This window comes from Charadrius vociferus, unplaced genomic scaffold, assembly GCF_000708025.1.
Source record: "Charadrius vociferus isolate BGI_N301 unplaced genomic scaffold, ASM70802v2 scaffold147, whole genome shotgun sequence".
In the NCBI taxonomy this organism is placed as follows: domain Eukaryota; kingdom Metazoa; phylum Chordata; class Aves; order Charadriiformes; family Charadriidae; genus Charadrius; species Charadrius vociferus.
This window is the reverse complement of record NW_009649570.1, coordinates 5253913-5278884: the sequence shown is the minus strand read 5'-3', so window position 1 is coordinate 5278884 and position 24972 is coordinate 5253913. Positions and strand designations below refer to the sequence as shown.

The 24972-nt window shown below is 43.7% G+C and overlaps 1 protein-coding gene across 1 annotated transcript in view; it reads left to right on the top strand.

Annotated features, from left to right (window-relative positions):
- SATB2 (SATB homeobox 2) overlaps positions 1-22480 on the top strand; it is a 120395-nt gene extending 97915 nt beyond the window's left edge. Inside the window, exon 10 of the mRNA XM_009890164.1 lies at positions 21368-22480. Within this exon, the coding sequence (XP_009888466.1) occupies positions 21368-21823 (456 nt within the window). The 3' untranslated portion in view covers positions 21824-22480. The remainder of the gene's footprint in view (positions 1-21367) is intronic.
- The last annotated feature ends 2492 nt before the right edge of the window (positions 22481-24972 follow it).

Genomic DNA, 24972 nt, shown 5'->3' with positions numbered 1-24972 from the left:
TAGGGAAAATGAAATGAAAATACTACAAGATTTTTCATCTTTGCAGTTCCGGCTTCAATCAAGAGAGAAAATCAGCCTTAGGTGTATTCCTAATAACTAGTGTTGCATGCCACAAACCCAGGCATCTGCTGATGGTCAAGAGAGGCTCAAGAGATGTTTTTCCAATCTGAAAAGCTGAGGTGGCGCCTTCCAGAGCAGCCTATCCTTTTGGATTGCCACTGGTGCTCAGTGCCATTCACCTGATCCCATTGCGTGACTCTGATAATCTCACAGTTCCTCCTCCCACCTTTGCTCTCCCTGTTGTTGTTTGATGATGGCTTGCACAGCTTTGCTGCTCTTGCTGTGAACCTTGGCATCCAGCCTCTATTCTTTGTCACTCCTCTTGTTCTGCTGCTGCTAGCATTGCTGCCAACTATCTAGTCACCTTTTTTCAAAGGTGGGAGGTTTTTGTCTTGTAGTCCTGCCCCTTCTGAAACACGTTGGTCTCACCCAGATTAATTATTGCCTAGTTCAGTCTCCTTTGTCTCTTCTGCTACCAATTTCCTCCTTGCTTTCCATTCGGTCTTTGCCTAGAAGAAAAAATGCGTTTCCTGGGGTTTGGATTCTCAGAGCTGTAAAGTAGGGGAAGTGCTATAAGTAATTAACATTGCAAGTTTTGTCTTCCATGTTCCCAAAAGTTTGTGGGGTCTTAGAGGCAAGGAGCTACAAAAGAGTAAAGGGCCAAGCTAACATGTGGGAAGACAACTAGACCTGTGTAGATTTGAACATATTAACCTAGTTCTGGTGCCCACAGCAGGCAGGAATATTGTCTAAGGGGCAGTTTGAAGAAGTTTCCCTGAGCTCTTGTGGGTGACCTTGATGATTAGCCTACTTTCCAAAGCCTTCTGCACATCACTTTTCTGCATTGTGCAGGTTGGCTCCTGTGAGTGACACGTTACACTGTGTTGGAATGCAATGCATTTGTATTTGTCAGCAAGTTACAAAGCCATGGATTAATTATTTATTACAGTCAAAATATGAAAAATGAAGAAAAATAAATGGAACCAGCTGGCAACTACATACAGCAAAACTCTGGAGACCCTGGTATACAGTTGATACAGGAGGCTTGTGTTTTGGGGGTGCTGCATTTTAAAGCTATGTTTGCCCATCCAAAAACCCCAGTAGGTTTCTGAGTGGCACGCTACCAGCGCAAGACACGTGAGGCTTGCCGTCCACCTGCTCCCTACTGTCAAAAGATACCCTGCACCAAGCAATTTTTGTGTAGCTTTCAGTCTGTGGGACTTGAATTGTTTCAAGCAGCAAGGTTTGTTTTTTGGCTTTGCTCTAAGGGTCACTATTAGGTAATTAGCCATGAAGAATCAATGACAGCAGCCAGAGACGTAAAGCTGAGGTCCTCGCGCTTGCAGTCATTGGAGATTCTGTGACACTTTACATAAGGGTAGGGGTCTTGGGCCCCGCTCCTGGCTGAACTCCAGGCCAAGTAATTACATTCTGCCTATCTGAAATTCCCTCTGTAGTGTCAAGTGGGAAAGCAACTCTCATTTCCTTCTCGGAGCGGTGGCGGGTGCAGAATGTCTGCCACGGTGCCTGGCTGCATTTTAGCAGGGAGTGGAAACATCCAAGAGCTGCAGTCACCGACCTACTTTGCTTTGCAGGCTTTGCTAGTGAAAAGTGCACTCTACATCTAACCCTTACCTGCAGCCTTGATGTCAAGATGACGGTCCTTTGAAGAAGATACGTGTAGCAGCACTGTGAATAACAGCAGGTGTAGTTCTGTAACGCCGAAGCAGGCACGAGGCTCTTACCTCTGCTCACTCTCTCTGCTCACCCCATCTTTCTCTCTGCTGCGATGGGTTTGGCATGTGTACGGTAAACTGTGTCTGATGCTTGAGTCTCCTGCTCCTCCAGCTGTGAGACTGGGAGAGCCTGAAAACAGGCTGCCCCATGCTGCTGCCCGAGCTCTCTGCCGCCACGACCGAGCCCTCTCTGGGCTGGAAATGCTCCTCTGTCAGACTGAAGGACTTGGAAGAAAAAATCCTGGCTATCATCACAAGAGGCTTGACCAGGCAAAGATAACGGATAGGTAGATTTCAGCCTTTTCCCCGGCATGGCTTCTTGGAAATGGCAAAGATTTCATTGTGTTGGGTTTTGTATAATCCAGTAGATGATCACAGGGTTGGGCACACCTTCAGTGAGGGAATCACCCCAAGGCCAGGTATGGTTTCTGTGCCCTATGGCAGGGTGTGTGCGGTGGGACAGTTGTAGTGCTGTAGGAGATCAGCTGGACACAACTTGGCTCTTGATGTTTAAGGGCTTGTTGTTGATTTTGTGGCAGGTTCTTGCCCTCTCTTTGGTATTACTAGCCTGTACCTCACTGTTTAGCATTAGGTTCAGGGCTTTAAAAAGAAACGTTTTCATTTTTTTCTCTCTGCCATTAGCTTTTTGCATCAGCCATATATTAATCCATTTAATCAAATATTTTCCTTTTTCTGAAATGAAAAATGTCTATAGTGGAAGCTCAGTGCACAAGAAAATCCTCCCTGCACACTTGATTTATTTGTTATTGTGCTGAGGAGTCATAAAATGTGAGCCCTGTGGAGCTCTGTGACATGGCTGTGTTCTCTGGCAGCATCGGGTGTGACCATATGGACGTGCCGGAGTGCGGATTTTCCTTCACATGCCGGTTGCAAAGCATCCGTGCTACACCTACATGTTGCTGTGCTTGCAGACTGAGCTTGCCACAGCCACTAGCTTGGTTTTTAAGGAAATTCAGGTGTGCACTAAGTGGCTCTTTCTCCCTCCCATTCTGTGCAATGTGGTGTAATCACAAAATGCTGCTGTAGGACGAAGGGAAAGACCTGCGAGGTTGTTGCTACCTGGGTACCACAAGGACACCACCTCTGATTTACGGAGTGCCCAAGCCACAGGTTCCTGGAGGGAGGGAGGGTGTCCTGGAAAGCGTTATTACATTTTTGTCCTGTTCTTGTCCTCTTCCACCACCATCAGCTGTGGGATCCCGGCTGGACCTTTGATCTGGCCTGGCCTGGCTCTTATGTAGATCTCTTGGACAGACTGCAAGCAAAGTAGTCACTTTGCAGCAGGCAGTCCTCACGCTTCTGTGTTTAGCTTCCTGCTCTGCAGAGGTGAGGGTACCCTGTCTTACTTTCCATCCCTTGCTAAATCCCACCATTCCCAGGCTGCTCGCTGGCATCAGACCTTTCTGGAGTATTAACGCTGAGAAGTGCCTACAGCCGCTTCCCATTGCCAACCAGGGATTCGGTGTTTGTTACAGACATGCTGGGACACAGTAAATCTAATTTCTCTTCCTTCTCCCACTATTCATCTGCTGTGTCCACGGTGACCACTCCAGAGAATAACCATCTTGCCTGGCACTTTAATATAGTGCTAATTCATTGTTAATTGCTGGGGCAGAGAAACCTGACTCGGTTGGGAAAACGATGCATCAAGCTGTTGTCTCTGGAGGGTTGGGGTGGATAAGCTGGTTCTCTGGAGTAATGAGCCACCATTGCAGCAAAGTGCCTACTATTCAGAGAGCAGGGAAATCTTGCCTCTCGCTTTCTGCATAAGCTGACAGATAGATCTGCTGAAGCTGGTAGGTACATATTGATTTAAGAGCAGTCCAATGTTGACTTTAAGAAACAGGAATGGTTTTCACATGCTTTCTGATACACTGTTACTTTTTTCACTTTTTTAAAATGACATCCCTCCCCCTTTTTTTTCTCAGAAGCTTTGATTTAGACAAATCTGGCAATTTATAATAGTTCAGATCGTAAATCATGGAGGAACATTAGTAAATAAAAGAAGGCATAGCAGAAAGCTGTAGGAAAGCTCTTTTGTATTGTGTGTTCACTGCAAACGTTGTGGTCTCTCTTTACATATGCGGAAAATAACATACCACAGAAGTAAATGAAATACTAATTTTGTCATTTTGTGAGGGGTAGAAGGGAACAAACATTTTAGAAATGACAATGAAATACAAAACAGCAGAACATGGAGCCCTCGTAAAAATGGGTCAAGGCAAGTGGCGATGGCAATCCAATGAAACTAATTTCATATTCTCTTTCTAGAAGTAATAAAAAGAGGAATGAACACCACAGTAGTGCTTCCTAATGAAATGTCTGATTCTAAACAACATCTTAGAGTTCATGGGTCACACAGTGCATAGCGTGCAGATGGAAAAAGCAGTGAGACTTAAAATTTCTTTTCTTAAAAAATAATATTAATTAATAATACTTAGGCAATCATAGATGATGAGTGAAGCAAAACTGTGTTATTCCATAGGGGAACATGGTGTGCTTAATGATCTATAGGATGATGCACACAGTAAGTTTTTGCTGTGTTTGTGTGGATTACAGCAGAGCATTTCGCATACTGGAAATCAGGACTGAGTTGTCTGGGAGACTTGGACAAAAATTACTGTCCCAAACCATGCTAGCTCTCTGACTTTGGTGCTTACTGTTTTATCTAGACAAATTTTTTTGTAGGGATAGTGTGCCCTGTGATTAATTCTTAATGGTTACACCCTGATAGTTTTGCTTTTTAATTGTTTCTCTGCACCCAAAAGACAGACCATAAATGAATACCTACTGCTTTTTGATTCCCCCTGCTCCTTATTCTGTGGCTGGATGTGATGTCTGCTCACACAGGGGTGGTCAAGACTGGTGAGGTAACTTGTACTCAACAAGCCCAGATGGATATTTAGAGATATTTATATCACAGGTTTATTCATTCCACTCAAAAAGGTCAGAGCTTTGGTTTGGGTGGGTTGCAGCTAGAGTATTTATTTTGTCTTTGATTTATAACTACAGGGGGAAATGTATGTCAGAACGAGATCTGTGAATTTTGTGAGTGGAGAATATCTGTCTTCCTCAGTCATTACATTATCTGGAGTTCCAGTATCTCTCTCCAATCAAAATTAGACAATAGCAGTCAATTTCAGTTTCTCCTTTCAATCTAAACCATTCAAAAACCACTGAAAAAATCTCAAACTATGTAACTTCTATTTCTGTGCAGTATTAATGCTGAAGGCAATAAATATTGCAAGTGCCACTCACTCAGCATTTATCTCTATCATGTGTGTGTCTGCTTTTGGGTGGGGGTAAGGGTCTCTTTCTTCTAAGGAAGCAGTACATGCAAAACTCTCAGAAGGCTTCCACCTCTGAAATGCTTTCTTATGCTGCTCCAGTGCTGTGCCCTGCAGCCATACGCTGAGTTTTGGAACAAAAGCTGTGGCTGTGCGCTCTGGTTTTTCATCTTTTTGGTGCACAACATTTTCCTGACAGGCCACGGTAGCTCAGGAGCTTCGCACGAGGTTTGACAAAGGCAACAGGAGCACATATCAGACAACGAACCACTTACATTCAACTCAGAGGTGTCCGATAGAGCTTCTTGTGATTGATAGTTACCACAATTGCAGTGGAAAGCCGCTGAGCTTTGACTGCTATAGCCAAACCTGCCTACTGCGCCTCCTCAGCTGTTTCTGTTTAGTGTGGATATCTAATGTGGCTGAAAAGTGCTGCTGATTTTTATTAACTTTAAGCCTGCGATTCCCCTTGAAATGATAGTGGGGAGTGTACTTGCAATTAAAGCAAAACTGCTTCTGTTCTGAAATTAGTTTAGGTTTAGTACTATTCCGTTTAACCCTAGAAATGGCAGATCAAGTAAAGTGGATAGTTTTGGTTTTTTTCTGAGGTGGCAAGTTTAGTCTTGTCAAAGTAGTACATCCTTTCTGTATTTGTTCAGACTCCCGGAACTGTGAGGCCACCTCAGTGCCACCTGCTCTGGAACAGCTTTCATTTGGTCCAGGATCAACTGAGGACAGGGCAGGAAGAGAGCATGGCTGGTGTTTTTCTTCACCAGCTTCTTACAACGAAGATGACTGTGAGGGTGCAGACATCATGGCGGAGGTAACGGCCATCCCTGGGGCTGAGGACACGTGTGTTGTCATGCAGGAGGTGCTGCCCCATTCGAAGCAGAGGCAGTTCTGCCCAGATGGTGGCTTCTGTGAAGCTGCCCCAGAGCAGCTCTGCTCGGGCTGTCCTGGCTCCCGCAGGGCAATGCTCCAGGCTGAAACTTTGCTTAAAATCTGAATGTGCAGATTTAACACTGTGGAGACTTGGCAGTGATCAGCAGGGTGATGGTTTGTGTTGATGTTGCTCTGACAGGTTGTCTTTTTAGCAAATGACATCACTGTAGCTCTTGCCCCTGTCGTCTCACCCTTTTGCCTTTCGCACACAATTTGACCAGATTAGCTCTTATTTCTTCCAGTCCTGGCCCTCTCGTAACTGCTAAGCTGCCAGCATTATAAAGAGTCATAGTAGGTTGAGGATGAGCAAACATCTAGAGCAAGATTGCTAAATAAAGCTCTTTAATTTCACATAACCTTTGAAGCTTGCTGGCTGGCAGCAGGCAAATCTTGAAGGCTGAAAAGCCAGTAGATGAGCCTCTGTTCCATTTACGTTTAAAAATTTTTGCTGTTAAAATTATTGCTCTTTTTCATTTCATTTTAATGCTCCCTAAATACTCCCTGTCCCTCCCACTTGTACATAAACGATAACATCAGGCTTTAGAGATGTGTAAATGTTTATAGGCTGCTGGCCGTATGCAACATTTTATTCTTGGGCACCTTACAGAAATCTTAGGATAAAGTTAGAGCCCTGGATCATTGCAGCTGGCCTTCATGTGCAGGTAGGCAATCGCAAAAATTACATGGGGAGGGAAACAAGATTGTATTGTGCTACCAGAGCACATTGCACTGCTTGTCCCCCAAAGATCTCTGTGAGTGAGCGAGCTGCTCTTCCTCCTGTGTTGCACAGCATCCCCCAAGGAAATTGTGCAGCTTCTAGGCAGTACTGGGAGTTGGGCTATGACAGAGCAGGACATAGATGCTTGGTCTCCTTGCCCTGGGTCAGTCTTTTTGGAAATTCGTTTCCTTTTCTTTTTTTTTGTTTTGTTTTGTTTCTGAATGGTTGGAAATACCCAGAGACTGTAATATGTGCCAGGATATGTTTTTTCAGGGTTACTATGCTGTGTATGTTGTTCCATGTTTGTATGGACTTTTACAGGAATTGCAGATTGAAACAGGAAATGTTTCTGTGTGTATGCACTATTCTCACACATCAAGTATCCAGAAGTACAGTAGCACATATTTTTTCTCACAGTCATCTATGCTTACAGTGTTTCAAAGAATATTCCAAAATATCTTGGCACAGACAAAGTGAAGCTGTTTGCAAGATCCCTAGCTGTGGAACAACAAAGGCTACATTCTCAACACTCACCACACATGACTTTAATAAAAGTCTTAAGCAAAAATCAGATAATGTATTTTGAAAATTGAACTTCACCATTTATGAGGCTACTCCCCTTGTGAAAGGAAGTAGGTATCTCCTCGTCCCTCCTGTCCAGTGTCTTTTCCCGCAGTTTTACTCACTTCATGTTTCAAATTAGAAGGTAAAAGTCTTACATTGAAGTGCAAATAAATACATTTTAAAACCAGTAATTTGGGACTAACTCACATTAAACTAACTTAAAACTTAAAAGGGACTTGGTGTTCAGAAACCAAGGCGTACAAGCACGTAGAAGGTACCTCTGGACCTTATAAGAGTTTTGAAACTTCTAAAATAGTTATTAACGTCTTGCCATTACATATGGCAAAAAGGATGTGGTAAATCACAGAACGTATCCTGGATATTACAAACCCATCCGTCTCATTAACTTTCTGTCAAAAAACATTCCTCGGTTTCCAGTTTGGTTTAAATTTAGTTTTATGCTATTTGTACCATCATAGTATGAAATAATGTTGACACCCTTGAATCTTCTAGTTGCTTTTTCTCAAATTTATGGTTTGGATCGCCACATGATGCCCGTACTAGGTCATGCCCATTTGATGTGCTGCGCTTGAATCCAAGGCACATCCAAGGCAGGGAGGATTGTGAAGAGCCCCCTGCCACGAGTCCCATCACATGGATGTTGAGAAGGGCGAGCACGTTCTGCTAAAAGGCTTAATGAGACCCAATAGTTATTAGGGGCTTTTATAAGAGCTGCGTGCCTAAGCCTCTTGGTTAGGTCTAGAAAACCTTGGTCTTCCCAGTGTTGCTTGCAAAAAGCTTGGCAACCTCGATTTCTTTTTACTTCTTGGGATTTTAGTAATTTTTAGATTTGAAACATGCAGAGTATCGCAGAAGTCCCTTGTGCTACCACAGGAATCAACACGGAATTGTATCCCGCCCATGAGGAGTAAAAGCCGTCTCCTCTTTCTGTGCTGTGTTGAGGGAAGCTGCGGTAGCGACTGCGAATCCATCCAGTTGTAGCAGAAAGAAAGAGACACACTAAAATTCCAGGACTCAACAGGCCCCATAAAAAGATCTGTCTGGACAGCACTTCACTAGTTAAGTGCTAAGTTATTATTATTATTTATTATTTATTTCCTCTTCTATTTTTCCTCGTACTGAACAAGCAGGAAATATCTTTGTTCTTTCATTTTAGAAGTGAAAGAAATGTATTCCCTGCAGCATTTGAAATTTTAATAATCCATAATAAATAAAATCATATCTAATAACATAACTGCTTTCAATTGGCAACGCGATCTCCTAGATGCATTGCAATGGCAGAAACATAAATAGTTGCAGCCTCTGAAAGCCTACTTCCTATTTGCTAAATATACTTGGCTTGCTTTAAATTCCTTTGTGTGCAGTCATTAATACAATCCTCTTTGACAGCATTTAATTAAAGTGCTTTTCTCTATTAAATTCATTAAAACTTTTTTTTTATATACAACTGTTTCCCAGACACTGAATGTTAAGGACCTGTAGGCCTCTCTTTAAATAACTTCTCTCTTCTTGTTGTAAATTGTTAATTAAATTTAACTTAGACTGTTTAAAGATGGCTTGGAAAAGAAAGCCAGATTTCAGGATATGGTCTCAATCATGTCTGATTTTTTTTAACACAATTTTTTCCATGTAGTTATAGACTGCGTGTTATATTGTTTATGAATGTTGCTGTACTTTCAGCTGGAACCAAGCGAAGAAATACCCTAAAAAACTCATTTCCATCTCACTTCAAAAATTTCCATCTTTTTAGTGCAGTTTCTTAGCCTAAGAGTATTTGCATGGGGGCAGTAAGGAGGGAGGAGCTGTTTAGTATTAATAGATTATTGACAGTTTGATGTCTTGGCACCTAGACAGCCCATAAGGTATAATAAACAGGAAGCTGTCTGATGTGAGCGCAGTCAATAGCGTATTCAATCAGAACCTTTCAGTTAATTGCTGGTTGACCTCAGAGATTTCCTTTAAGTGAAACTGTCCTTCGCTCAGATCTCATCTGGGTTTCGGGGTTTAATTTGAGAATGCCCTTTCCATATGGTAGCTTGTGTGTACATTCCTGGTCTGGTTTTTGCTTTGCTCCCATGCACGGCATCGCAAGAGCCAGCGTCTGCCCGCAGCTTTGCAAAACACGTAGACGTGGGGTGCGTGTGTGCCACCCCTGCGGGGACCGTGAGCCTGGACGGGGATACGCCGTGGAGCTGGCCTGCCAGCACCACAGTTACAGCAGGCAGGGTTGTAAACTGATGTCAAGGGTATTTTCAAAGCAGCCGAGCTGTTTCCCAGCGTGCTTTGGATAGAGTCAGGCACAGCTTTGGTGCCTGAGTGGGCACAGCCGCATTGATGAGACCTGACCCGACCACTGCAGGTGAGACGTGCCGCAGCCCGACGTGGCTGCCCCGGCAGAGGGGTCGGCACCGCTGCATTCATCCCGCCCGCATTCCCCTGCTTGCCTGCACAAGTGCAAACCAAGGCTCATTTGTATTTAGTTTCCCTAATTTCTGTACTTAGCCATTCTAATTTTTTCGGACTGCGTATCTTGATGAGATCTAGATAAGCTACAAAGGCAAGCGGGCAGGAAACCACACGGGCAGTCCCTGACCCTGACTAACTGGAAACCATCTGCTTACTTGGGGAGGGAACCTCCATGGAAATCTCTTCTAGCAAGTCTGCTGCATTTGGGTGTATTCTTCCTTTCCCTCCAACTGTTGACTTTGAGCGTGTGTGTTTTCCTTCAGCGGGATCAGGGAGGGTGACCTATGGCAGCCCTCGTTTGCAGTGAAGGGGTCTGGATTTCCTGATGGCAATAAGTACTGCCCTGCGAAGGAAATGCTTCTGTACCAGAGCGAGTTTAATTTGCATTTCATTCAGTCAGGAGACATGTTTTTTGTCTCTAGATCTTGCAGTGATTGTGTCTTTTAGCCACTTATCATGCATTCAGGCTGTGGTTTGCTAAAAGGAGTATTATTACTTTTAATCTCTAATTTTTCCCTGGTTTTGATTCATTTCTGTGGTTGTCTTTGTCCCTCTGCGTCAGACAAACTGCTTATGTCTTTTTAATGGCCTGATTAGCACTGGGGAAGCGTTGCTGACTTGGAGTAATGTTATTCCTGGTGAGTCCTTGTTTTAGATGAGATCAGGAGTAAGAATGCTGCATTGCTCTGTTTGGGATCCATTAAAGTCCGGTCAGGAGCCCTGACTGAAGCAGGTTGTAAATTTTTTGGGTTCGTGTGTGTTGGAAAAGTAAAGGGGAATAGTTTTGAGACGATGCCTCCTTTCTGGGAAGAAAAGAGAGGCTTGGAGTCGTTCTTTCTGGAGAGAACAGAACAAAACCATGGCGAGAAGGAACGGAACCAAGGAAGAAATCCCAAGGTACGTGTGTGTGCCCCTGGGGCCATCAGCTGCAACACGCACGCTTCACTCCCAGGTGTCTCTGGCCAGAATATATTCGAAAGTACTTTCTGGTTTTATCAGACTTGCTGGCCAAGCTGCTAATCAGTATTACATAGACCAAAGGACTCCCACATGCAATAAAAATCATAAGCTTTATTGGATTTTGAGATAGGAAAGTTTCACATCCAGCTCCTTTTATAAACTGCATTACATTTCATTCTTTCAGAGCTCCCATCAGTACAACCCTTTGTAAATATGATGGTGAAGGAGGTAGGTGGGTAGATAGATGCCTATGAGCTTCTGTTCCTTGGGTGGTACAGCCTAGAGCTATAGAAGTGCTTGAGCTGAGTTTAAGGGGTTGCTGACATTTCTGAAATACTGGAAGACAAAATATATTGGTGCTCTTTAAATTATTATTTTCAGTTAAAATTAAAAAAGAAAGGTTTGCGGCAGTTTAGAGCAACATAATGCTTTAAAGGAAAATAGGAAGAATTTGAAGAGCAAAAGTTGTTCTGAATAAAAGCAACCAGAATATGCTGTTTCATGAAAAATGCCTAAACAACTGCTTGAACTTTGTCGGAATATCCACCCCCCCACACCACCCCAGGCAAACAGCTTGGCAAAGTAGACTTTGTTTAGGCAATACTTTGATGTCACTCAGTCGACATTTTTGACCGAAAGAACGATGTTTGACTGAAAAATGCCACACAATTCTAATCTTAATGAAGCAAAGAATGGTGTTTTGCATTTCTAGCAAAAGCCTGGGGCTCCTTGCACACAGATCTACACAAGCTGCAGGCTTGTGTTAAGTGTGAGCTTACCCCTGCGATTATGTGTGTGTGGCCAGCGACGGGCTGAGCCGTCCACAGAGCTCCCCACAGCAGGCAGCGGCAAAGCCAGGGGTGGATCCCAGGGCCATAACAGTGTCATCCTCTGCTTTGTCGGAATACTGCCTCGCTGGCCATATATTAAACCATTTTATTAAAAATGAACAACTGCTATTTTCCCCAACTGCGTATTTTCTAGTACTGTGAATATAAACTGCAGGTGCTGTTTACTCTCCGTAAAGACTTCTTCTTCCAGCATCCAGAACCTATAAAATAGGTACCAGTCAGAGCAGTGAGACATGGAGAGCAGTAACACCAGTGCAATTTCCTCTGTCTTTTGGACGTGTCCACCTTTTCCAGGCTGTAATCTGGAAGACAAAGGATTTCAGATCTAATTCTCTGAGGCCTCCTGTCCTCAGTGCCCTAATCCATGCGGGAGACTGTACTTTGGTCGTTTGATTTTTATTTACCCAGTTTCAAGCTAAGGGTATAATAAAGCACATTATGCCCGTTGCATGTGTGGTAATGCTGGATATTTTGCCTTTTACCATGGTAGTTGATTATAATGCACTTTTTAAGACTTGCTTTCTAAAAAAAGGAATATTTATACTTTTATGTGTTTGATTCACACAGTATAGTTTGCTGAAGTCCTGTTATTAAGCGCATTGGTGGTTACGTCTAGAAAGCAAAAAACATGCTGAGTAGTGTTTTATCAGCACAAATCTACTATTTTCACTAACCATAACAGTCAGGTTCTTCTGACTTCTAACTGCCCCCATTGTAAAAATTAGCATTACAGTTGGGTATTCCTGGAACCCCAAATAGCCATCTGTAAGGACCTAAAACAGTTTGATGGGACAAATAATTATCCCCCCGCCCCTCCCCCCAGAATCCAGTGTCTAATCCAAACATATCCTTCCTGATATAATGCAGTGCCTCCTCCTGATCTGAGTAACTGGAAAACAACATGATTATAGTGGCGCCATTCGTGCCACCATAGTTAGGGGTTTAGAGCTTGGCCTTAAGCGTGGCTCTAGCTGGGGCTTGTAAGGGAAGATCGTGCTCACACTGCCCACGAATACTCTTCTGATTTTTGAAAGAAAAGGAGAACATGTGTAGTGTTAATTAAACAAGAAAGTGTAGAGGATACCAGAAGTTTTTTGTCTGCAGAAACGCAAACCAAAAAGCCTTTTGTTGGTTCCGTAGTTCCTGTGGCATTCTGCCAGCTCCTCATTAGGATTAGCAGGGTTGGGATGGGGGAAATCAGAACTGACCCGAAATCTTTGGCAGACCCTCCCTCCAGCCACAACCAAGCTCAGGCTCTATTTGGAAACTGCCAAGCAGGGCTCTGCCTTCCGTCGCACCCCAGCGTGCCTTGCTAGGGCTGCGAGAGAAAGCATGGAAGAGGCAAGTCAGAGGCCCACAAAGCTCATGGTCTTGTTTTGAAGAAGGTAAGTGTTCACTGGAAGGTATTGTGGCCCTCGATGCGCACACAGATGTTGAGAGTCCCACTTGAGTGGGACTCCAGTTAGCATCACCACGCAGAAGGGCAGCACGACCCTTTACGGGGCTGTTGCTTTCTCCCTTGCAAGGGTAGGCTGCCTTGCTACTGCAGGTTACAGGCAAGAGAGGCTTGCATGGCTTCTTCGAGGCCAGCAGAGTCCCGCCTGCCTGCCGGGGGACGCAGCAAGCCAGCCCCCGTGCCAGCTGTGCTGGCCGTGCCCCATCCCCAGACAATGGAGCCATCCATCACCAATGCCTTCAGGAGAGAGTCTGCAGCGGCGTTGTGCAACGCTTCCTGGCCACATCGGCCTCTCTGTCACCAGCACCCTGGTTTGTGCCAGCAGAAGCCGGAATGAATCTGGCCTGTTGCGTATTTCTACAGTAGGTATGTGCCGGCTCCACCTGCGGGCTGAATAGTGGTTGTTGACAGCCCTCCCAGGCCACAGCTAGGTATTTGAGAAAGGGATATTCACTGCTGGCCACAGTCACTACGCAGTAAACCTAAGAATCTGGCTTAAACCAGCCAGAGATGGGAAATTCAGAGCTAATCCACTAACGTTCATCAGCATGAGCTCATTTGTGCTACCCCATAAAATCAGCCAGTTCTCAGGCACTTGCACAGCAATGAAAGTTGTGCCTGTGCTTTTGTGGGAAGAGTTGAGTTAGCGTTCAAGGGAGAGCAGTTACCCCAGGAAACACCGGGGCACTGCTCTGCATTGTCAGAGTTTTGTGATTTATTTTTTTAACATTATACAGACAAAATAGTGGCTATTGTGTAGGCACGTGCTGTCTATTAGCAGAGATCAGGAAAGGGAAATAAACCACGCATTACTGAAGAATAAGATCATGATTGTGGTCAAGTGATGGCAGAATTTTTTTTTCTCTTTGTCAAGCTGATTTGTAAACATTCTTCAAACAACTCTGCAGACAGCAGTGCCACGGCTTCTTGGAAGGAAAGCAAAGACAAGGAAAGATTCCGCCGCACAGATGTTTTACAGTAACCTTAGAGCTGTCCAAAAGTTATCTGGTCATCTCCAGTTGTCACTGCGAGCTACGCTGCACATGTAGGCTCTTAGCAGCACAGCGTAATCAGGCTGTAATTTATATTTTATCTCCAGTGTTGATAGCTCTTAAAAGTGTTGTGTGGTGTGTTTGCTCTTTGATGCAAGCTAAGCTCCTGTTAGCATTAATGGGAGCAGTGTGTGCCGGGGGGAGACACCTTCCCCCCGCCTTCAGCTCAAGATTAATTGCGTTTTGCTGATGCTTATGCTTATCGCTTTGCGTGGCAAAAGCAATGCACAACTGGAAGGTTTGTTATTTTGTTACTTTTTTCTTTCTTCCTGTTGTCTTTTTAGTCACCTTTTTCACCAGTTTTGACAGTTTGGCCCTGGAGAAGAATTGCGGGATGGGGCCGCTATTTCAGAGACTGGGTTTGTTCAGTGTCTTGCCATGTTTTCAGATCACTGCCTATTTCCTGCCCTTAAGCAAGGCGACCGCCATAAAGCAAAGGGAAGCATGTGGCGAGTGTGCTCCAAAGATGTCGAAATGAATCACTTCAACCAGCTCACATTCCAGCCTGGAAACCAAACTTGCCTTTGACTTCGGATTCCCTGTGGAACTCGTTTCGCTCCTCATAGTTCCCTCTGACTCCCCTTTTGCGTGGCGTAGAGAGTGACTTGTACCTCAGAGCTGAAAGATTTAGGACTTGGGGTTTGTCTGATCCAATATTCTGGCTCCGGTGGTGGTCAGTAGCTGATGAAGGGTGATAGGAAAGGCCTGAATATTTGCGGGATTTTTTTTACTGTGTGATTGCTTTGTCTTTGCAGCTGAATAGGACCCAGGGCTGCTGGGTGACAAGTTGTTGTGGCCACCAGCTCTGGTTGGCTGATTTGGTCTGGCTTGCATGAGACGGGGTACATCATATCACAAACATGTATTATAATTATCTCTAATAACGGTGTTTACTCTTGTGAAGCAGTTACTAAGCTGCATTGGAAAACGCGCAGCATGTGCGGCTAGCATTTGAGCTACAAAATTAAAAGAAGCTCAGACTGAAGTTAGATGAAAGTGAACATATTTATCCATGTCAGACTTCCTACCATTTTGCACGCTCATATTGATTTCTTTTGACACGGTCTTCTTTTATTGAGTACTGTATATTTTTTTTAAATCCCTTACCGATAACACTACCTGCTAAGGGCAATTGTAAAAGGAAACTAAAGTATATTAAACCTGCCTGGAGTCAAAATGTAATCTAACACCTGTAGTCTGCAATTTGTCATCACTTCATAGATACTTTTTCTTTTTTAATAACAGTTTTGGATTTTCCTCAGTTTTGACCTTAGGATACTGTATAATCCAAGAAAAGCAAGGAAACTAAACCACAGTCTTTAACACAGCTTTATGGTGTCAAGGTGTGAAATCACCACTGTGAGAATGAGCCCAAAGAAAATACTTCGTTTGGAGCTGCGACTAGTGCTGCAGTGTTTACCTAAATGAATATATTTTTGCAAAGGAAAAAAAAAAAAGTAGTCTAACAACCACATTTTTAGGAGGAACGAAATGAACACAGGTGCAAATTGTAACTTCTGCTGCAGTTTCTTGTACAGACATTCCTAGGAAACCTGTAAAGTGTCTTGGCACAGTGATTGCGTCTACTTAATGCTTTTACCCCTGTGAGCCCTGGACTGGGAGGCTGTCAGGGTGCAAGCCTGTTTATGGCAGCAGCTTGCTGTGTTCTCTTCTTGCACATTTCTGTACATGAAGATAAACTGCGAGAGACTGGGAGTAGTGAGTGTAAGGTTGGTTATTTGAATAGATAATCTCCCGCAGATTATTCCTGTAAGATCTGCTAAGAGGGAGAGACGGTGCCTCCTTCTAGGTATAAGGTATCTTCGCAAGGTGATGGAAGTTGTCTCTTAAATTAACTCTGCGTGATAGGTAGGCACTGCCTGCGAGCTCCCAGCTTTCAGAGGTGAAGTGTTGCAAATTCTAGCTACAGGTCTCAGTAAAATGCAGCTGAACACCTTGTTTAGGCTCTCCCTTTGACTTGAGCTGGTCATTGGGAAGGAGCTTCGCCAACAGGCTTGTTTACATGAAGTACGTTGTGAATCTGTTCTTGCATTGAGTCAAACTGGTGGGAAGTCCTGATGACTCGTCTTGAATGCTTGTAGGGGATGTGATAGATGGCTGGTGTTAGATGGACCAAACACAGGAACTGAATCTATGTTTTGTAAAGTGCGGGCATTCTCTCTGGCTTTTATTTTGGGCTATTTAAGCAGGCTAAAAACTTGTCCGCTTTGGCATAAAAGTCCTTGGTGTGATACAGTGTCATGGCTGGCTATGAGAGCGATGTGAAACCCCTTCCCACTGTGGAGAGAAGGCCAGTCCATTCCACTCTGCTCCTTGTGGGTTTGGGTTATGAGACTCGGTACTGGCCAGCACACACCACTTGAGGTACATGTCGGCGCTCACTCTGTCTGTGCAGAGAGAAGGCAGTGTCCGTTCAACAAGGCCAGTCTCTGTTGCAAAGGCACAGTCTTGTCTTCCAAGAATGTAACTTTTTTGGTGTTTCTTACAGTAAGGGGCACCTCATCATCTCAGCAAAACCATTTGGGCAGGAGCTCACATGACTAATCCTGTCTGCAAAGGGATGAGCAGAACCACACTAGGAAACAAAAGAGCTTGGGGTTTTCACGTAGAAATGCAGTTCCTGTTTCTAATCCACTGCAACGGCTGTTCAGGCAACAAAAGGTGGCATTTCACGGAGTGAGTGTTGTCAGCCGGCGCCTCGCTGCAGTTGGTGCCCAAGGCTGTATCCTGGACCCTGCTCCGGCATCCTGCTTGGCTCCCCTTCGCGACTCACCATTTTCACGTGTCTAGTTCTAGCTAGAAAGTGGGTGGAAATGGAAACAAACATCAATGGGATAGTGAATCCAGCCAAAATTAAATACAGTGCAGACACAGACGGCAATTACATGACGTTCATCATTCAGTTTGGGTTCGCTCACCTCTCTTTTCTGTGGGAATGCAGCTGTCCCAGTCTGCCGAAGCCAGGTTTCTCCTGTGGGAGCAGCCCAAGATGTGGGGAGCAGATACATGTAAAACAGTGCGGCGATCCCTTCCCCCCAATAATTCTTGGCTTTGGATTTTAGAAAGACCACAAACCCTTAGCTTATTACAAGTAATCCTGATCACTCCTGTAATGATACACTACATTATATACTCCCCTAAACTTAATCATTCAATATCTCACTTCCTTCCCTGTAGGCATGTACTATTATATTTTACACATGGCTTCCAGCTGGTTTTCATTGTGGCCTTCAAATCATATTTCAGTACAGTGCGATTTAAGACCAGTCACTTTATCTTTTAAAGTCAACTTCCATTATACTCGTTTTCTTGCAAGTTTTCTATCAGGGCTGGTTAATTTGTTTGAAAAAAGTTTGTCTGTGGGGTTAAAGTCTACCTGAATGAACTTTCATAAAGCAGCATCTTCCAAAGCCGCTCTGTTCTGAAGCGCTCAGAAGGCAGCCATGCCTGTAGAGTTTAAAAATGAAATCTCTTGAAGGGATGGAAAAAATAAGTCCTGTGGGCATGGAAGGAAATCTATATCTTCACATTTGATTTGAAAGTAGATGGGGAGTCGGTGAGGAGGGAGGGAGGGGAAGGGAAGTCAGCTCCAGATGCTGGTGGGTGTGGAGGAGGAGGAGGAGGAGGAGGAGGCGGCTGCCCCACCTGTGGCCAGGGAGCGGCGGGGAAGGGCACGGAGGAAGGAGAGGAGAGTGGGAAAGGAGGGCACGGTGCACCTGTGCTGGGATGTGCACCCTTCCGAGGCCAGAGCCAGCTTTCTTGGGAAAAGGAAAGCTGCGTGTGGCCATCGTTTCTATCCCTTCTCCCACCACATGCCTGGTGTTCCGTGGTAGGTCAGACCATCATTTGGGGGGTTTATCTGCACTGGAAAATGCGCTACAGCCTGGACTTTCATCATGGAAGATCAGTGGGGTTTCCTTCTTTGCAGTACAGAAGCTGAGCAACACTGACCCTAAACCCAAAGTGTTATGGCAGAGTGCATGAAGCCAGTGGAAATTTTACCTGCAGATTTAAGTGCGTAATAATGACCTCAAAATTGGAAAATCTGGAACTGCCAAAAATGGGTAGTTCCATCTATGAGGCTGTGACGTGCAGAGCCGGACATGAAGTAAGCAAATTGCCCAAATCGACCAGTGTGTTTTACAATTGTAGTTCAAAGCAAATATTTAACAAAAAGGTAATTTAGATTTCATATTGTATCATGTGTCTCAACAGTTGATCTGTTTCCCATAGAAAAGCATGCTTTTTTCTATTAAATAGCTCATATTATCAGAAGGAAATACAAAACTGATCACAGCCTAAACCTGAAGAAAATTCTGCGCATTTATCCATCTCTTTGTATATATGTGATGTGTCTCTGAAATCCTTTGTTAATGCCACTGGAAATCCAGAGCAAGCCCCAGAAGTTAGTGAAATCATGAGATTTATCTGTTTTGTAAGAGTAGCTTTGGGGTTTTGTGTTGTTTAGGAAAACAGTAAGTCAAATAAAATACAATCGTTTTCTAATATTTGACACTGGTAACCCCTGAGTTATATGTTTTCTATTCTGGAGAGAATGGAGAGGTCACTCCAGAAAAGGAAGGGTTAAGTAAAATTATTCTTTCCTCCCGCTCTCAGCCCTCTCTTTGGTTGATTGCTTTATAGATGCTGTAGGCATCTCTTCATCTCCTTCAAATTAAACATTTTACTGCTGCTGATCCTGTATTGTTGGATTTTTTTCATCATTATATTTGATTGGAAGTCTTGTAACATTTTTCAGGCTGGATCGTTTCTCATGCTATTTGTCAACTGAAAAAGGAAAAAAAGCCCACTTCCAACTCCAACAAAAATGAACTGAGTAATTCGCACTCTTTCTGGATGTGTTTCTATCTCTGTTAGCTGCTACTTGAATTCAGCTTCTGATTAGCAATGCTACTTGAGGCTTTTCATGTGACGCTGTCTGTAAATTCCCTGGCAGTTTATTTGTGGCATTAAATCCTTTTTTTTTTTTTTTGACTGCTCTGGGCGTTACAGTGTCAGGGGACAGGACCAGAGGGCACAACAGGGGAGATAACGTAGGTAGGGACTGTGTGACAAATTTACAGGGCCGGGTCCTTGGCTAGTGTCAGCGACCCCAGCTCTGCTGCTTTCAGTGCTCCCTGCCCATGTAGGGGCACAACCTGACCCTCGTCTGTAACCCTGGCATTTGGAAATATCAGTCCTGCTTTTTGGAAAAAATCCACGGACAAAAAATAATCCTCAAAGAGCAGCTGAGTGATTCAGCTCATTAGAACATTATGCTCTTTTATTACAAGAGATGTAATAAAACAGAAACCAGAATATCCGACACTTCCATTTGAGCTTCTCTTTTCCCCCAGCTCCTTGGTTAGCTCCATGTCTGTGACACCCCGAGTATTTACGTGCTTGAGAGGAAGATTAATCTACTGGCACCGAGAAACATTTGCAGTGCTTCTGCCCACCAGCGGCTCTTGCCAGGAGCGTGGCAAGCCCTGCCCGTCACCGGTGGTGACACCTGCTTTTAGCTGACATCGTGGAGCTGCCGTGAAGCTGCCTCCTTGCTCAGGTGCTTTCCGTCACTGTCACGAGCATCGCTCTGCGGCAGCAGCGGCAGCAGTGACTTGTGCTGCAGTCGGCAGGACGTGCAGTTGTGTGTCTGGCAATCCCTTGGCCAGGCTGCAGGTCGGGTCGCTTTCATGGCATCTCCTCCAGGTTCGGCTCCTCGGCCACACGTGTGCGGGGGGCAGTGGCTGGGGACTTTGATGTGCTTTCCAAAACCTGTGATTGGAGATCGCTGATGTTATAAATTACCGTGACAGCAACGTTTGGTGAAGGAAATGAATAAAGGGCTCTTCGGCACAGAGCCTTTTTATTTATTTGCATAACAGGCTGATATTCCACAGTGGACTTCCCTCTTCCTGTAATAACTTGCCTAGTGTAGTGTTTTACTCGAGGCGCGGTATGTGTGTAAAATTCAGTGCAAGTTCTCAGCACATTTCCATTATTTATCCTTATTTTTTTCCCTTTAGAGAGCTTTAATGCAGGGTTGATTTTCTGGATGTTACAGTTTTGCAGCAAAGATGTTTTCTTCTTGGGTGAAGAGCCAGAATTCCCTCTTATTTGTGGAAGAAAATACTTATCCATATTGATTTTGTTAGCTCTGTAGCGTTGAGTTCTAATAATTATTTCCCTGCATCTGAAGAAACCTCTGGGCAAATACAGCCCTCAATCCTGTAGGGGATTTTTGCCAGTAATCTCTCTTGTATAGACTTGGTTTTAAAGAAAGCATATGGAGCTCCTCTGTATTTCTAACAATTCAGAGCAGGTATTTTTTCCCTTGGAATAAGGGGAAAGTCATTTTAAGTGGCTGTTAGGAAGATTAAGAGCTACATACGCTTTCTTTAAACTTGCCAAAAAGGAGATGTTGCTGGTGAAAATCGGTTACAAGACTGAAAAGCGTGTTTGCCCAGAGGGTTTCTCAGAATGGAGGGCTATAATTATTTGAACCCAGAACTCCTCAACTAGTGAAATTAATACAGATGTAATACAGAGAGATCCGTTCAGGAGACACATTAAAGCCAGTTCTGTGAAGCAACTGAACTGACTACAACGTCACTCTTCATAGAAGGGAAATCTTAACAAATCTCTACACTTTTATTATTAATTTTTTTTCTTCCATAAAGCAGCTGTGCTGGCTTTTAATGCCAAATCATTATTCATGATAAAGTAGCACCTGACAAACCCACATGTGGCTGGGCCTTTGTGGTAGGTGGCATCTTGTAGAAACGGTGAGAGTCCGTAGCCTAAAAAGACAAGAGGAAAGAAGGAGGGGGGAGAAGAGGAGCAAAGCGGGAGAATGACTTGTCTGAGATGGGACAACTGGACAATCATTACTACCACGACACCTTTTGACTTAATTTTTATTTTGGCTGGTTTATATGTTTTTTTATTACTTGCATTTTTTATTTCTTATTTATTTTGTGGTTTTATATTTATTTCCTATCATTTGCGTTTTATATCACTCTCTCCTATCAGTCCGTAGTTACTGGTGCAGCTGTCTTACAGGTGAGAAAGGTAGTGGGAAATTAATATCAATTAGTACTTTTCTTCACCGAAACAAAGCAGACCCTGTGCAAAGACCTGTACAAGTGCCCTTATCTCAAGCACCGAGGGGGTCAGCATGTACATGAAGTCTGTGTCTGTTTGATCTTGTAGGTGCTGCACAGACAGCAGTCCCAGCCCACAAAGGAGAATTCCCCACCTAGAGAAGAGGCTCCTCCTCCACCCGCTGAGGACAGTTGTGCCAAAAAGCCAAGATCCCGTACCAAGATCTCCTTGGAAGCTCTCGGTATCCTTCAAAGCTTTATCCACGACGTGGGTCTCTACCCTGATCAGGAAGCCATCCACACCCTGTCTGCTCAGCTGGATCTCCCCAAACACACCATCATCAAATTCTTCCAGAACCAACGTTACCATGTAAAGCACCACGGGAAACTAAAAGAGCATTTGGGAACGGTGGTTGACGTGGCAGAGTACAAGGATGAGGAGCTGCTGACGGAGTCGGAGGAGAACGACAGCGAGGAGGGCTCTGAGGAAATGTACAAAGTGGAGCCTGAGGAGGAGAACCCCGACAAAAGCAAGGCGGCTCCAGCGGACATCGACCAGAGATAATGTGAGAAAGGAGTGCAGAAAGCAATACATTGCTCCAAGGATTTCCTGGGTTTATTTCTAATTTTTTTTCTCTTTTTACTTTTTGTTTGTTTGTTTCCGTTGCGCATGATCCATGTGCAAACTGAGTGAATTCAGCATTGCCCGATCAGACATCGCCTTGACACAGACACTCGAGTGTTACACTTCCTACATTTGACTGAAGTAATCATTGTAATCACATAGGATTATGCCTTCATTAATCTTGCACTTATGAAAGGGACATCTAGCAAGTAAATGGGAAGAAAAAGTCCTATGAAATCCATGAAGGAAAATTTACAACTTTGTGTGTATATATATATATTTACATAAAATATATATATATTAAAATTGCATGGGACGGAACTTTACAACCTGAAAGTATAGACTGTGAAATGAGTTCTTTAAAGATGAGACTTGTTTATGTATTAAAACCACTTCACAATGAGTTGCTTTGGCTTTTTGATAAACTGCCGCCTGCTCTCAGGGTGTGGTGACTATTTTTGAATTCCTATTTATTTTCTATGTTTATCCCTGATTTTTTTTTTTTTTTTCATTATTATATGGCTTCCTATCTGGCAACTTGATGGGTAATTTTTGAGGTATGTATTTAAAGATGTAAATCAACACTGCCAAAAAAAAGAAAAGAGGAAAAAAAGAGAGAAAATGGAGAAACAAATCAGGGCACCTTAAAAAGAAAACTAGTAAGTTAAAGTACTTTAAACACAATGCACACTTAAAAGGATACAGCATGTTCCACTCTCCAGACAGTCCTTTCCGTAGCGAACAGATGAATTTTCATGGGATTCAGAATGACTAAAACTGAAATTCAGTGCATAGAAGACTTGTCCGCTAACGAGGTCTTTATAGAAAGAGAAGAAAGATAATGTGTTGAGATTTGATGTATGGAATTCATACTATGAACCACATTTTACTGTGGATTTTATTTACCTGTTCTCTGTTTCAGATCTTAAAATTTATAAGCTTCCTTCTTGTTGTTGCTTTTTGTTTATACTGAGGTGAAACACACACACACACACACACACACACACGTGTAAAGTTACATTGGAACACAAAATGCCACAATCCCAACAATCCCCTCCAGGTAAACTGCTGACAGAGGGAGGGTTTGCGTTGCTGACTTCCCCTTCGCCCTGCTCGCCAGCCTCCCCCGTCTTTCCGTTTTAGCTGGGCTTCCTCCGTGTCACGCGTTCTGTGCCAGTGAAATGAAGTGTTTTCAGCCGCGGGTCCCCCCGCCGGGGCTGCAGCCCACCTCCAGCGCGCAGCGTCCGAGGCGCGGGCGCTTTCCGGCCTCCCTGCGGCGGGGGGCGGCAGGCGCCGAGGCCCTTGGCACCCATCCGCCCCCTTGGCGAAGGGCTTGGCGGTGACCTAGCTGGCCGCTCCGATACATAAAGCAGAGCTAATACTGACTGAGTCTTCAGTGGCATGAGCACTAAAGCTGCAATCTACTATAGCGTCCACCCGTTCTGAGGCATCGTGTCGAAAGAGACACCGAGTAGCGTTTACTTTTCACTTCCGTGCAGTGGTTTCCGAGACAAGACCTCACCTTGGCTACTCTTGCGGCTGGATTGATTTCAGACGCCTGTTCAAACCGCAACCGTAAGCGTCCCCACAAGGCTTCTGGCTTTTTTCTTCCTTTTTTCACACGGGCTTTTCACGTAACCTTGACAAAGACCTCATGCAATATCACTTTGGAAGTTCCTTTCTGTTTACTGCACCAGGCAATGTAATATAACTGTTAATACTATTTATATATTTGAAAGGTATAAAAGGTAGGAGTTAAAAACGAAAAACAAACCTCTATGTGTAGATATTTACTCAGAACAGACACTATACAGGGAGAAGACGTTGCAATACAAGCTAATTCTAGCTGCTCAGTAACCTCTGGAGTTTTTAAGGGATTTTTTTCAGAAACTAATGTTTGAAACATAAGAGTATCTCTGCATAAATTTCATATACCTTTGCAAAATGATGGTGGGTTGCTTACTTAATGCCCCTTTTGCTCTTCATCCGTTATTTCTGTAGTATGCTGCAGCTTTAATCAGAATTTCAACGGTTGCTGCTTTATGTTTCTCTCAGAGCTACTCGTTCAAAACTGTCTTCTTATCCTGTAGCTGAAATCACTCCATACATTTGAAAGGAAACTGAATTTTGCCAAGCTACGTAAGGTCGTTCATCCGATGATGGCATCAACATTTGGTATCTTTTACACTTCAACCAAAAATTTTATTAGGTATTTTTTCAATGCTGAGTCTTGCCTTTTTATTTTTAATTTCACTGCCGATTTTGCAGTGGTTCTAAGTGAATCTGTGGGCATTTTAGCCTGTGGTCTTGCCAGAACTTTGCGAATTACAATGCATATATGTCTATTTATTCAATATCCATCATATAATATCTATTTGGAGAAAGAAACTTTTCTTGTAGTGCCTCTTAACAAAGCACAATTTTCCGCCTTTTTTGTGAAATAAAAAATAAAAAAAACAAATTGTGTTTTATTGCGGTATCAACAATGTGAATAAGGATTAACATATTGTAAATGTTCTTTTTTCCATGTAAATCAACTTTATCTTTGTTATCACTAAGTGATAATTAATTTTTAACTTATGTGCATTGTTAGGCTGTTAGAATTTTTTGGTTGTTGAAATAAAACGCATTCAATAAATATGACTTAATTTGTCAAGTAATTTACTGGGCCTTTTTTCTTCTCGGCTGAGTTCAAGTGGAACAAGGTCTGCAGTATGGTGGGGGCGTATCTGCATATTGAAAAAAGAGTCGGTGGGTGTTATTGGGGTCGGTAAACCTGCATAAGCCCCCTGGGGTCGGCGCAGCTGACAAATCTGTATCACCCGGCACCGATCTGCTGCGTTAGTGGCTTTTTATGTACACGTATGCGCGCACACAGAGAGTCTCCGGCGGGATCAGGAGGAGGGTGTGGGTGCCATCGGCCTGTCAGAGAACATACTCAAAACACACAAATAAAGATCCACTTCCAGTCTGCTGTCTTCTTTTGCTGGTAAGATTTTTTTCTGTTTGTAATTAAAAAGCCACAAATGACTGCGTGTCAGGAAACTTTTGGAGCACACATGTCCATGGTTAATGGACATAATAAAAGG